This window comes from Odontesthes bonariensis, chromosome 5 (genome assembly GCF_027942865.1).
Source record: "Odontesthes bonariensis isolate fOdoBon6 chromosome 5, fOdoBon6.hap1, whole genome shotgun sequence".
Lineage (NCBI taxonomy): Eukaryota > Metazoa > Chordata > Actinopteri > Atheriniformes > Atherinopsidae > Odontesthes > Odontesthes bonariensis.
Genome location: NC_134510.1, coordinates 22,949,268 through 22,964,336, shown reverse-complemented (window position 1 = coordinate 22,964,336; position 15,069 = coordinate 22,949,268). Strand labels below are relative to the sequence as shown.

The 15,069-nt window shown below is 39.3% G+C and overlaps 1 protein-coding gene across 1 annotated transcript; it reads right to left on the bottom strand.

Moving 5' to 3' along the window:
• Positions 1-3,207: 3,207 nt before the first annotated feature.
• On the bottom strand, positions 3,208-12,345 carry LOC142380587 (metalloreductase STEAP4-like). The gene is made up of 10 exons (XM_075466499.1): positions 12,336-12,345; positions 11,900-12,108; positions 11,671-11,778; positions 10,154-10,224; positions 9,593-9,677; positions 6,937-7,215; positions 6,738-6,832; positions 6,460-6,613; positions 6,155-6,325; positions 3,208-3,471 (listed from the first exon to the last, which is right to left on the bottom strand). The coding sequence occupies exons 1-10, from the start codon at positions 12,343-12,345 to the stop codon at positions 3,208-3,210; spliced, it is 1,446 nt and encodes a 481-aa protein (XP_075322614.1).
• Positions 12,346-15,069: the final 2,724 nt, after the last annotated feature.

Genomic DNA, 15,069 nt, shown 5'->3' with positions numbered 1-15,069 from the left:
GTGATGCATTGTAAAAATTGATAATATAGCACTTGCATTAACTGCTACAAAAGGTTTTGACGTTTGAGCTATTTTAGACAGGATTCAATTCTAATTCTCCGAATTGAGAGGACTCTGACTGCTGTCTACTGCAGGTAAGACACTGATGGCTCATAAGTAATTCACACAACCCCACTTCAAAGAGAAAAAAAAAGAAAGCAAAACAGAATATTCCTTTAAGAGTCACAGGCAAGTTGCAAAAAAGTCAAGTTAATCCTGTGTTTAAAGCATTACAGCAACTTAATGTGTGAAAATAAACTGTTAAATGCTAAAGTCCTCAAAATGTGGTTGAGTATTCTTGCTAAATCTGTAGCAATATAGCTGTGGAACAACTAGTTATTTATCATAATTTTCTGATGGGGCTGAAGTCCTTGCTGAAGGAATTTTAACACTTGCATAAACTATGGCATAAACAATGCTGTAAACATCCACAGAAGTCAACAGCAAATTATCCTGCAAGAACGCATAGGAGAGTGCATAGTAGCTGCAGCAGTAATGCTACTCACCTCAAACAACTCTCTTTTGACATTCCTGCTGAATCAATTAAGCACAATGTGCTGCGGGAGAACTCAGAAAAAGCCCCTTGTGATCAGCAAGCTGCTTTCTGATGTAATGCAGAGCAACTTTTAGCTCAGCCCACTGGGAGACCAAGAATATTGTAAAGCTTTTATTCAACAGACAAAGAGAAATAGATTTAAGTTGTACACACAGATGTCCTGGACCATGACGCATGTTGCACCCCATGCTGTCCTTAAAATATAAGTCTTAGATGCACCGTTGAAGCTTACAAAGCTGGCCTGCTGATCAGCTGTGACTGCCACCTCTATCGGTCTAATCTTAAAACCACTATGAGACAAGCGGCTGGGATGAACTCCCTGTAAAGTGCACAAACACATACCATGTTTTAAACCTTTTTAGAAGTGATGTAGCTCAGGAGGAAGAGCAGTAGTGTACCAATCGGAAGGTTCGACTCTGGCTTCCCTGGGTGAAGCGTCCTTGGGCAAGACACTTAACCCCACATTGCCTACCGATGCATCCATAGGTGTATGAATGTGTTTGAATGTAGGAAGCACTATATGAACTAAGACATGCTGTGTGAGTGAATGGGTGAATGTGGTAGTGTTAAAAGCGCTTTGAGTAGTCAGCTAGACTAGAAAAGCGCTATACAAGTACAGTCTTTTTTTTTTTTACCATTTATGCTATCCAGCTGGTCTCACACAAGGACAGAGAGACAAAAAGAGAACACATTTTCTTTTCAATAAATGTTTGTAAAATTTTATTCTTACATTTTTCAGGGCTGCAATTACATGCGGCATGGATGGTCTTGGGTGTAGAAAATCTTGTGACAAAGTAAGAATGTGAGTAAAACGGAGTAAAAAGCCAAGGTAAAAAAAGCTCCAATCGGTCAGTACACGGTACTTATAAAAAGCCACAGTAAAGCATTCACTCAAACTGCCATGACTTATTTAAGGCTGTATTTGCTTAAGATGACAAAAATGGTGTCCTTGTTCTAGCTGAGCTAATCTGCAGGTGTTAGCTGAGCTAGCCCTCTACCTCTCATATGTGATTCTCCAAACCTGAGATTGCCCTTTCTGCTTTCTACTGCTTTTTTTTTCTTATATACAATTTTGAGGTGGAATACATTTGTTACATAGTAAATTGTGCATAAACTCATAATGTCCAAAGATTGGCAGAGCGATTCCAGCCAACTATGACTTTTGTTATACAATTTACATTCAACATCTATTCACACATTTCATGGATGAACCTTGAGTGAACTTTTCAATACTTGTGGCCTGTGCTGTTTATTTATACTCATTCAGACCTTAATGGCTAGTCACACATAAAGTTATTAAAGGTTTCAGGGCTGTCTAGAAGTGTAAAATTTAATGTGAGAGGAAAAAAAAGAGTGTAAGCGAGCTTGTTTCACAGCTTTTCTGCATGTTGCTACATTTTAATTCTTTCCCAAGGCAGTATTGGAATACTTTACACACCAACACACACAGCTGAATGCACCCCAGCAGCAGGAAGTGGGCTAAAATGAACAGCAGTTCCTTGGTAATAGGAGAATAACACAATGTAAGAGGGTGTAAGGGATTACAGATTGTGTGTGGAGATAATGATTTTAGATGCAAGATAACAGGATGTCTGTCTAAATGTTGTGCTGTGGGCATCAGAGGGAAGGCAGATTTCTCATTTATAGAAGCACCATACTTTGTCATAGCGACAGCCAGTCCTTCTCCATCTTACGTCCTTCCCTCTTCTTTCTCTGGATCATTAGTGTTGGTCTTACTAAGCTCTCCTAACCATTCTGCACTTTTTCTCAAGCTGTAACATTTCCCTGCTCTTCTCATTCCAAGTTTGACCTCATCTCCACATGCAAATCACCTGCAAATCTGCTGGTGTTTATAACATTATATAAGACATGCAATCGTAAAAGAGCTTTCCATGACTCTTCCTCCTAACTCTTTCATTTGATACAAAACCTGCTTCCCCCCTTCACAGCCTTTGTTTTTGTGACTGTCATGAGTGCATCTTTGCGTGCACATGTGCTCATTCTGCTTGTGGAAATGCAGTATTATCAGCTTAACCCTGCTATCCTGTAGTTATGTATGAGCATAAATGTGTAAACATAGCACGATCATGTGTGTCTCAGCGTGCAATTTGCATGCCCTTGAGAGCAAAGCGAGTTTAAAGAGTGATTGTTTGTGTTGGCAAACCGGGAGATCAATAACATCCTGAAAAGAGAGCACACTCAAGGATACAATAGCAGGCAGTTGAAGGGAAAGAAAAGTGGAAAACAGAAACTACTGCCTGTATCTATCAAAGCAATGGGTTCAGTGGGAGATATCAATCTGTTTTTCAACACATTTGGGGAAATAGAAGTAATCTTTTTCACACAAACAACGCAGACACTCAAATATCCATGGAGGGCTGTCCATTTGGATGACAGAAACCAGACTGTTTATTCTTTTGCTCTTTGGCTAGCATCAATTTAGGCCTCTCCTTTGCAGAATTAATAAAAAATGTACAACTATTTACAATTTACAAATAATTTACATCTTTAATTAAGTATGATTTTTTTTTTTTTTTTTTTTTTCCCTGCCAAAATAACACATGAATCAACCTGTTAATAATCAGTTGCCACACTGACTTAAAGATCACAGTTCACAGGTTGGTGGCCTTGATCTCATCCATTTCCTCCCTTGGCTGCGTTCTCTCCCAGCCTTGTCTAATGCGGGTGAGGGTGCGGTCCACACAGGGGAGGAGGAGGAGCAGTTTGAGCACCAGCACCACAGAAGGCACAATAAGACAGAGCATGTATCCCGGAGGGGTGTACCATTTGTAGGTAGCGGGGCGAAGAAATTTATTCCAGCCATAAATGTAGCCATGTGCCGTGCATATGAACAGAGTCAGATGGCCCAGCTTAGACTGAAAAACAAATAGAATATATATGCATGAAATATAAACACAGAGAACTGAGACAAAATCCACCTTCGTGGAAGCTAAATGTTTCTGAGGAATTTAGTGCTCTGCAGGGAAGACAAGAAATCAAGCACTTAATCTCTCTGAAATCAAGATTTATTATTGTTAACCTTCAGTTTTTCATGGATCAAACAAGAGAGATTAAATATTTTAATCAGTGAGTTAAAGGTAGGGTAGGAGATCCTGGATTTTGAGTCCAGCGAAGCTGCATTTTGAAAATACACCGGTAAAAAGTCCCAACCCTTTTCTTCACTTTCCCCCCGAAGGCACGCCTCTAGAGTACATGAACGCGCACGAAGGTGCACGAGCGCTGTTCTGACAGCAAGCATCGATCGCTGCCGTATTTAGTATATGCTAACTATACGTTTAATAATGCTAGGTGCTAGCCAAGCTGGCTCTAGTTTAGCTTCCTGCCAAGCTTCTGGGCGCTTAATTCGTTCACGGAGCAGGGTACGCGCACGGGGGGGGAGGGGGAGGGAGGAGCAGATTGCAGTTTGATAGACGGCATCAGTATCCAATCATTGTGAACGGTCCGTTCACAATGATTGGATACTGTTTTTCCTAGATTGTACGTTCTAGAGGCCATTAAAACTTTTCATATTAATGTCAAAACTTTTAATTAATTGGTTGCAATGGGGGTGTGAAGAGTATTTCAAGCAATATGTAAAAAAATGTTCCAGAAAAAGATCCCCTACCCCACCTTTAAAGGAACAAAGCTGTTTTCTCCTTTTTCAGTTATTCTCTTGAGCTAGAATGATCTCGACTAAACTAAAGCAAGCTCACTCTCTGCTGGTAACTTATTTGCAACATAGATAATCTATAGAAAGTTGTCAACAACCTGCATGGAATACATAGAACACGTTGGTCCAAATAGGATTTCTAAATGTCATAATGAACATGTGTTAGCCAACACAATAGTTGACTTGTAGCGCCTGTCAAATCTGCTCTCCGGTTTGTCAACATATAATATTTCATCAACACAGGTAGACCAAGGATGCAGATAACTGTGCGGAGTCCTTTATCTGTTGCTCTCCCTCGTAGATAACAGCTAAACCCAGTGTAGACAAGATAAACTGTAGAAAGTGCACATATAAACTTTTATGGTAGACATAAACAGCATGGCGACTCATAACAGCAGCTCACATTATGCAAATAATAATCCAAAGTGCCAGTTACAAAATGCTATACGAAGCAGGTACATGACTTCTGTCTGCATCAAGCAGGCAGGAATTTTGTGGTCTCTTGTGTTTCTTTCGGTCGAGCCTGATGATCTCCTCTATTTTTTTTTTTTTAAGTTAACATTTATGTGCTAGTTCAATTATCCTCTGATGTGGGATTGATTTTTCACACTGTTCATTTGTTTCTTTTTATACTTGTTTTATTTGTGTATGATGTCCCCATCTATTCATGGTGACCACTAAAGGTAGCATACAATTAAATAAAGATGTATTTCCCTCTATATGGTGACTGTTACCCAGAGTTCCATGTGATGGATTGTCCAAGATGGACTAAGCTACTTTCCAAAATGTGAAACTGCTCTGACAAGAGTTTATTTTTAATTTTTATTAAGTGTTGTTGTCACCAACTGTAAACACAAACACACATTTTCATATCACAAATATTATTTTATGTATGTTTGGCTGGTCATAGTTAATAGTTAGTACACGCTGGCTATTTTAGTAGACGAAAGCTACTTCAGCTAAATAAAACTACTGTGATATTTTCCTAATAGATGTGAATTTGAATGTCTGGTTTAATTTTGTGTTAAGTGTTACAATGAGCTAAAAATACAAACTGCTCCACAGTTGTACCAGAATAATTGGTTTTGTAGCACACCAATGGCCTTTGGGGCTCAGTTATTGTTAATTACGTGGATAATGCGCTTTCATTTACATTTCCAGCATTTGGCTGCTGATGTTCACATCCGCTGTGACTTACATTAGGAGCAAACAGCACAATAAAGAATCATTCACATTGATGTGGTGCAGTATTATCCCTTGTAATGATAATCTGGGACCCCATTTAACCAGTTTGGGATGGAAAATCCCTCTTTTATGAGCATTTACATGTGTAAATTCCCCTGTAACAACAACGATCACAACTCCAACAAACAAATATAAGTTTCTGTAAATCAATACCTATCATTTAATGTTTTTCACAACTCTTCTCACAAGATTAAAAGATTTATCTTGACCTAGAATTCTGTCTCTGAGTCCCATTTCTTCTCTGCCTATGGACTTGACCTTTACACAAATGGGCCTGTGACCTGCATTAACAACGTTCCTACAGGGAATTATACCAGGTATCATAATTCTATTTAATGAATAACTTAACATTTAAAATCTTGGGCAAAAGTCAGCTAGACTTTCACTTTGAGTGCCTGTGTTGGGCAGTTAGTTAACTTGACTCCTGGGAGAGGAGTGCCATTCTGCCTCTGGAACATTTTAATAACTCTGATAAAAACTTTGAAAGTCCAAAAATAGATTACTACAAAGGCCCTAAAAGATGTTTTCAGTGATGGTTTTACTGCACATGACTGATAATGTGTGTTAGCTTTAAAGGTTAACCCAGGCAAACACACTCATACACATGCACACAAAGGACTGCACATTTCCAACCGAGCTCTGACCTGAATGAAGCTGAATTCTCTCCAGCTGAGGGTGCCTCCCACAGAGGGCAGGGATGTTAGTCCTAACAGGACAAAAAGAAAGAAGCCCAGCATTCCCAGGGCCAGGAACGAGTCTGTGCCCCATGCCTCTGTGTTATCAAAGTAAAATGGGGTGGTTTTATTATCCTTCATCTAAAGAAAGGGAGAGACAAGTAGGAGGATAAGCAATGAATTATATATATATATAAAATGTAAGCTTTATGTCAGGTTCTTCATTGTACAAGATTCTAGAAATACTGCAACTGGTTTGGACCGCTATGCTCTACCTCATCCACCACGCGTGAGATGAGTTTGTGCCTGACATTATAGCGAATAGGAATGATGAATGTGTAGATGGCATGGAGAAAAGCATAGCCCAGTGCAATAAGACCCAACTGCTTCCTGCACAGCATCCAGCGATCCAGCCAGTTAGGGAAGCGTCTGGAACATGCAAAAATGAGTTAGGTACCTTACACACCCAGAATAATGAATCCAATAGTAAAGCTGAACCAAGTTATTTCATTCATTTATTTATTCAGTTTATCGGCCCTGTTTGATGTCTGACCTGTATTTGGTCCCTCTGTAGAGCTGAAGAAAGGCAGCTATAGCACCAGGCAAGTAACAGAGAGACAGCATGACGAGTGCAACAATTGGAAACACCTAAAATATGGGAGAAAAAAACCCAGACATGGATTACACCTCTCAAAACAGGAACAATACATCACCACCATGCTGAAGACTAAACAGAAGCGGTAAATCTTTACTTTGTTGGCCAGGGAAATAATGATACGGTACGAGATGTCGCTGCCGTTTTCAACGTATGCGTAGATGACATCTCTGATCAGGAGGTAGAAGAAGAAGAAGGCAGTGAGCCCAACAGCTATGGATAGAGGCAGCCTCCACTCTGGGAATAGTTGCAGGGGGAAGTCCTCCAGCTCTCTTGCTGCTGACAGAGACCCTTTGTCCAGAACAGTGAGGCCCAGTTTGGTAGCCATCTGTGCCACGACCTGCTTCGCTTCTGTACTGTCCCCACACAAGTACACCTGCAACACGATGATGCTATTTAAAAAAAACAAAAACATACTTCAACTGTAATATTTTATAATTGTTGTTGCCAAAAAAAAATACCTTAAAATGAGCAAATAGAAAATGAGTTTCTCATTTCCTAAACCCTTCGTTTCTACTAAAGATATAAATGTCCCTGTTTCTGTTTCATTTCTTCATCCTAAGCAGTGCAGTGTGTTGCAAGTGCTAGTTGTATCAGAATAGATCGTGGATTGGTTGGGGAATTTTCTTTAAGAAGTTTGATCATCTATATGGTATATATATATCTATATGGTATATAGATATATATATATATATATATATATATATATATACAATTTACAGTCAAAAGTTTCCTAATCAGAGCAACAAAATGTATGACACAGTCAGTCTTCCCGGTGATATAAAAATATCAGCAGGTCCTCCAACCTAAATAACAACGCAGGGTGCTTGTTTCGAATATCCAGTACAAGAAAGGAGTCCCAAAGTCCATGAATGAAGGAAGTCTGAGGACTTAAAAGCAACAGAGTTAAAAGCCACTGTAGCACCATTTTTCTTTCTTTCTATCTTGTTTTGTTTTTTGTACTTATTTTCACTTGGTGTTTATTTTTGCCATTGCTAAGTATTTTGTCAGAAACAGGCATTCAAAGTACTTGGTTTGGCTGAGAAAAAAAAAACATGTTTATTGCAAATTATAAAGCTCCATCATCCAAGTTGTCTTGGTGACGAGGACACAGGAGATTTTAAATGTACTTTCCTCATGAATATTATGATGTTAATCACAATTTAAATGCAACAATAGATATGTAACATCTACTACCAATAGTGTCATTTTCAGCATGAGGACAGTTTTCAAATATACTGTTAAGTTCTCATAACATGGACATTATAGCAGTTTCAAAAGACTGATTCACATTGGCAGCAGCAGTTGTAACCACTCAAGGACAGTCTGATGATGGGAAAGTTCTCAGGTTCCTGTTTTACAGAAGGATTATTTTGTCCATCAGTCAGTCATTAAAAAAAAAATTAGATAGATCCTTTCTTGAGAAACACATCAGACATCAATAAAGATGTCAACGCTTCTCCTTTCTGCGTTCTCACAAGCTGCGCCCTTGCTAATAACTGCATTAAGATTGTTGTTAGATGAGTCCTGTTACAGTGCATCATTGCACAGTTTATACCTGCAGCCTGTCTGCACAGCGAGCGCTTCTTCCTTTCATCTCTCGTTGTCATCTCAGTAAATTTTTTTTTTGATGAAATTTGTGGAAGCTTTCAACTATGTAAAGACATATGCCCACCTCATATGCATGTGCTCAATATGTAATCCCATTCCTGGATCTCATCATGCTGAACCTCATTACCACACTCACAGCTTTCTGATAAGACGATTAAGTTGTTTTTGAAAGACGAGTGAAACCGGGAGCTAGAGAGAGTTAGAGAGTGCAGTTTGACAGGCAAATAGGGGAGTTGGTAGGATTGAGCAGTTTTCACCAGGTGTGTGTATAAGTGGACTGGGCAGCCAGCCATGTCTCCCTACATTACTGCACCAGTAACAGCAGGGGACGGCCGACAGACTAAATCTCCATCTGAATGTAAATGTGACAGAGCCACAGCCCCGCTGTGGATCTAATCAAATTGCTGGCCAGGGAATAGCACGCACTTACAGGTATGGGTGTGTGTGCTTTAATATATACTGTAACTACAAATGCATTGAGGAAGACACACACTCAAACACAGCACTCCCGTTCTTTGCCTGCTTTCAAAGAAATAGAGCACTGCAGAGGTGTGTGTGTGTGTCATGTGTGAGAGCGTGTTTGTGTCTGTTTGCGCATCTACGAGAGCTTGTTCGTGTTGAAGAGGATTTGAGGCAGATTCAGGTTTGGTCTCCAGAGGTTCAGGAATGTTTGTGTTTCTCTTTGTAGCAGCGAAACGAAGGCTGCAATAAACACTGGTCTTTCAACTTTGCGGCATCATAAAGCGTGTTTGTTTGTGTCTTTTTCAAACAGTGTCCTCATTTTCTGTTGCCTTGTTATGGAAAGAGAGCAAAAATCAATAATCAGCAGCTGGATTAATTTAATGAATTATTTTTCCTAAATTTTGCATGGGTGTGTATTGAAGTGATTTCAACTCTAAGAGGCACTTTGTTTTTGTATGAAAAATGTTGAAAGCGTTTAATATTTCCTGGTTTGATGCTAAATGTTTCTCATCATGATCCGATCATTCTGGTAATCTCCCCCTCCAGCTCCTGCTCTGTCTTTTTATCCTTCCTCTTGTCGAATCAAATTCTTTCTTAATGCTTGGAAGCTTCCTGGCTCTGCTCTGCCATGATCCCACTGACATTCTCTAATAGATTACTTACTTCTTCCCATCTCTCACCTGCTTTCGAGCCAGAAGTCCATTCTGCAGGGCCCAGGCAGACAGTGTGTTAAGGCCTTTCACTACAAAAGCCTTGGGGACTAGCCTGGAGAACACACAACAAGGGCTTTCTTTTTTTTATATTGTTTCTGTCTACAGACACACAGATGTTGAAGAAACTGTCTCAAAAAGATGAAAATCAATGTTTTGACTTTAACAGAATAGACACACAGCAGGCTATCCTGCCAAGGGAGCTGCAGCCCTGCACAGTCTTTTCAATTCTTCTGGATTCTTTGAGGAGTTTTGATGTCTCATTCTATAAGTGGTGTTTAGGAGAACTTTCTGATAATATTAATATTCTCAGGATGTCCAGCCTTTTTTGGTAACTATCGCTGCAATTTTTCTTTGCACAACAGCCAAAATCTGCTAGCTTGAGAAAAGTTATGTTATCTTTGTAAGTGCAAGACAGATATAATGCCAAACTCAAAGGAAGGATTTACATGCTTATCCTACTAACATACTTAGACACACCTATTTTTATTTTATTTTTTCCCTTTCAGTACTTTTACAGGAGTTTGTTACCTCTGTAAGTAGCTACCATTGGCCTCTGGATACATGTTTTTCTTCAGGTTGTTACTGAGGTCCACCAGCACCTAGAAATCAATGCATCAGCATTGACGAATAGAAGGAAATACACATCCTTTAAATTATCGTTGTTATCTTATTTCATACCTACATCTTTCACATTGAACACAAGAAATTCAGAATATCTATTGAGAGTATGAACTGTTCACAGTCTATTCTCTAAGCAGTGATATTGAGCGTCAAACACATCCAAAGTTGTTACTGGGAAAATTCAAATTTTTGTGTCAAAGACTAAATACTGTTTCAGTGTTAAAGGTCCAGTATGCAGCATGTAGAGGCATTCAGTGGCTCAAATTGAAAATCACTGCCAACTGGATTTCCACCACCTAATCTCCAAATTAAACTAGTTGGGAAAAACGCTGTCGTGTTTTGCTTTGTCCCTTCTGATTCAGAAATTCTGACTAATTTGAATGAAATTGCTTTAAATTCCTGGAAGGAAATCTAAGTATCGAGCAAAGTCACGTTCAAAAATCGTATTACAATTTGTTGACACGATAAGTGTTAGTTAAAGATGAGGAGAATTGGAATATGTCTTTTCATCCCAATAAAAGATTTAGATTCAACAAAGCATTCTACGAATTCTATCTTTGTAAAAATCTTCACAAAAAAGGAAGCAATATGACTAGGTCGCACTGCTGTGTGTACGCCCCTACTGCTGTGGGGAAGTCAATGAGAAAATAGTAAGGAAAAGGTGTACGTATATGGTAAAATTTCAGTTTTAGAGGGAAACAATATTCATGATGTGAATGTCAAATTATAAGTTGTCAACTAAAAACATCCTCAGGTAATACAGCACAAAACTTAAATGTCTTATGACACAATACTTCAGTTACAGAGGAAAACGTGTGATATATAACTGGAATATTTGTAAATGTTGAAACATTTTGTGCAGCATAGACAGAACTGTTACACAAGTTCTGGCTGTGAATCGGCATACTGAGCACTGAGTAGGGCGGGACACCTCAGATGTCACAAGAAAAATGTTTCTCAAGGTCCTTTGAAAACGAACCTTACTCCCAGAATTAGCTTGGAAAATGGACACGATCATGTGTCTTACATGATAAAGGTTGGTAACCACTGCATTCTTTAGGATAATGTCTAATTAAGACTTATTTAATGAAAATATTCACATATTAGTTTTTGTTTTTAAGTCCCCTCAGATGACATAATTAACTTCAATCATTATTAGTCCACAAGTAAATATAAATGTATGACTAGTTAACAGGGAGTGGGCAAAAATATAACTCAATTGTATTGAGAAAGTAATTTCTAATGATCTTTTTAGCAGTTATAAACCCAACTGACAATTCACACAATAAGTATGCTGCTACTATGTCAGTTCACAAATGTAATGAATGATAAAAAAGTATGTGAAAGCTTGTGTTGTTGTTTAGATACTTATAGTCTCAGTTTAAAGTAAATTCTTGGATCCAGCTAATAAATTGTTCATTCACCTTTCCTTGGAGGTGATGTGCCATTTGCTCCAGGAATTCGTAGTGGTCTCTGTGAACGCAAATAAAGATCAAACTGGCAGACTGGGCTGCTGCTGCATGCGTCATCACCTGTACAAAAAAAACACACGTTCAGAACATGAGGGCGAATGGACAGATTTGAACATACACAGTGTTTTTTGTGCATTTTTTAAATAAACTTTGTGTTGAGTGCTTTTGCCATGTGCTGTACCTGAGCTCCCAGAGGCAGAGGGCCACAGTCGTTAGGTCTGCGGCTGCCGTACACCACTCTGTAGCCAGACTGAAGCAGACGCAGGCCCAGAGAGCGCCCCAAGTCCCCGGTACCAAAGATACACAGCAGCTCCGGCTGAGGGGCCGCTGTCATGTCCAGAGGATGCAGCAGCATGTTGTTTGGCTTCATTTCCTCTGATGTGCCACTTGCTAAAGGATTGTTTGGATGCTCAGTGCTGTGGAATTATATTGCTGTGGAATTTGACCTGTGCACCACCCCTCCCTTCTTGTCTTTAACCTCTCTCTGCCTGAAATAAGAGTCCATGTGTGTGTGAGTGTGAGAGGTTGGTGTATGTGTTTTTTATTACACCTGTAATCAAAAGCTGAGAGCACACGTGTTGGAGCGTGCAGGCATTATATGATAATAGACTTGTCACCGTGAGTCATCATTCCACCCAACAAATCCATATGTCCATATCGTTTCAGGTATTTCAGGTAAAACATTGATTTGTAACTTAGCACCAGTCACCCTGTGCACTTTGTGACTGTAACGTTGACTACAGATTCACATTATTAAACATTTTTATACTTTGTAAATAACAGACTTTGTCAAAAAAACTGTCCGCTGTTTTTCTCCACTCTTTTGGCTCGATGTAAGCAACAGAGAGATAGAGAGAGAGAGAGATAAAGTTGTGTTTGTTTATTACACCTGTAATCAGTATCTAAGAGCAACTGTATTGGTGTTTGTAGGCATTATATCAAGCAGTCATGTGAGAAAAAAAAAGCACACCCTCCTTCAGTTGGAGGAAAGACATCCACAGTGATCTTAGAGAAGCAACTGTTGCTGCCCATCAACCCGAGAAAAGTTTTAAACCCTTTTCAAACACATTATGGGGTTCATCACTATGAAGTGAGAAGGATTATTCACAAGAGAAAAACATTCAAGATAGCTAATAATCCCAGCATGTTTTGGACAGACAATGCAAAGCACCACATTTGCAGAAAACCAAACACAGCAAATCAGAACAAACACCTCATGCCATAAATGTCAAGCACGTCGGCGGTTGGCTTGTTTTGCAGCTACGAGACCTGGACACCTTCGAGTCATTGAGTCGATCATGAACCCCTCAATATACGAAAGTATTCTGGGGTCAAATGTGAGGTCATGTGTCTGCTAGCTAAAGCTTGGCTAAAATTGGGTCATGCAACAGGACGAGGATCCCAAGTACGGCAGCAAATCTGCAACAGAGTGACAGAAAAAGAAAAGAATCGAGATGCTGCAGAGGTCCATTCAAAGTCAAGACCTCAATCTGACTGAAGTGCTGTGGCTCTTAAGAGAACTTTGCATAAACATTTCTGCCTAAATCTCAATGGACTGTTGTAATGTTTTAAAGAACAGTTAACCAAAATTCCTCCACAATAGTGAAAAAAGTTTTTTTTTTTTTTAAATTAGCTTCTGAGGATGGTTTTTAAAGCTCACACGGTTGTTCTATTATTCGTATGTCCTGACACATGAAAACAAAGAAGTGAAAGAGGGTTTACATTCTATTTCACCTGACTGTATGATCACAAATACGTTTCTGTAAGTTATCACTACATCCCAAAAAATCTGAGTGTCAAAATTGTATTTTTGTAACATTATCATTCCATTTACCTTCCAGGTGTAAATGAGCAACATGGGCAACCCTAACTGTCATGTTAACCCCCGATTCACATTTTTCAACGTTTTATCACTGCTTTAACATTCTAGTTCAGCCAGAATTAGACTTTTACATTTGCCAGGAAAAAAAAAATAAAAATCTTATGTTGCTGTTTTCCAGGGCTGCTGTCTTTTTTCTGTTTCCTCTGTTTTCACACCAGACATGATGCCATGTGGGAGATCCTGGCCCACATATTCATTATCATTTCAAAACCTGCTGTTCCAAACAAACGACTAGAAAGAGAATTTGTGCAGATCTAGTGTTCATGTCCCCATGGCTAAAACATCTGCAAAGCTGTGACATGAACAGATTCAACAGAGCAGAAATGAAGCTTGGCACATATGTAAGGTTTTTTTTTTTTTTTTTGTATGTGTGTGTGTCTGCTTTGCTTGGCACTGTATTTGTGGTATTGGTTGCAAGTTTCTGGAGGTACATGTGTGTGCGTGTCCACTGAAATGTGTTGAAACGATCAGAGCTGAATGGAGTCTCGGCTGTGATGTGCAGCACCTGGGGAGTTGGCGCAGCAGACAGGGTGACAACCTGGCTGTAGAAATGACACACAGCATCGCATCAAGTTTGCTGTCTATTTGCACAAAAATTCTCCTCTCCATAAAAGGACCCTCGCTGAAATCACAATATACATATACAAAGCCGCCAAAATATTTATGGCAGACAAGCAGCACGTTACCTCAGGAGCTTTTACAGCCAGGTCCATAACTTAAGCACTAATGTCTACCTGGGGGGATATTGCAGCAAAATGAGAAATCATTTTATGCCCAATTTTTAAGAGGACCCGTTCAATTGTAGCACTGTTAGAATAGACCTGATCGCTGATTCACTCTGATGAGTCATTTACTAGCTCTGCCTCTGGGAAGGTTTTTTTCTTTATCTCTTCCTCAATTCACACACAGTCTCTCTCTCTGTGCCATCACATCAACACTTCTCCAGATTCTTTCATTTTGATTCTTTCTTTTACCATATAACTCAGTTTCCAGTACTCTTTCACCTCTTATACATTTTTTTCCTAAAGTAGATATATTAAACCTCTGTGTATATTCAGCTATAGCTGGCTGTAATGATGTCCTCCAAGGCCATGTCCTCTGTCTCTCTACTGGAGAATGTTTGGCAAAGTGAACGAGCAGCAGTTTTCTTGTATTAATATTGACATAAACACACAAGAACAAATCCGTTGAGCATGTGTTCCTTCCTTTGTCCCGTTATAGTCCCTCCAAGAGGTCCTTGGGAGACTGTTGTGAAAGCAGATGCATGCGAAGAGTAAAAATGATGTCTGTGACGGTGACAGGCTCATTGTTAAAGGAATTGTTTTGGACCTAACCATGATAATTTCCTAATGAAATGAAAGAAATTCTCTATTCATCCCAAATGCAAATTATATATTAAATTAATTAGATTATTCTTACCAAGGTAATGTTATTGTCTAAACCCAACCAGGAAGAGACCAAAATCACAG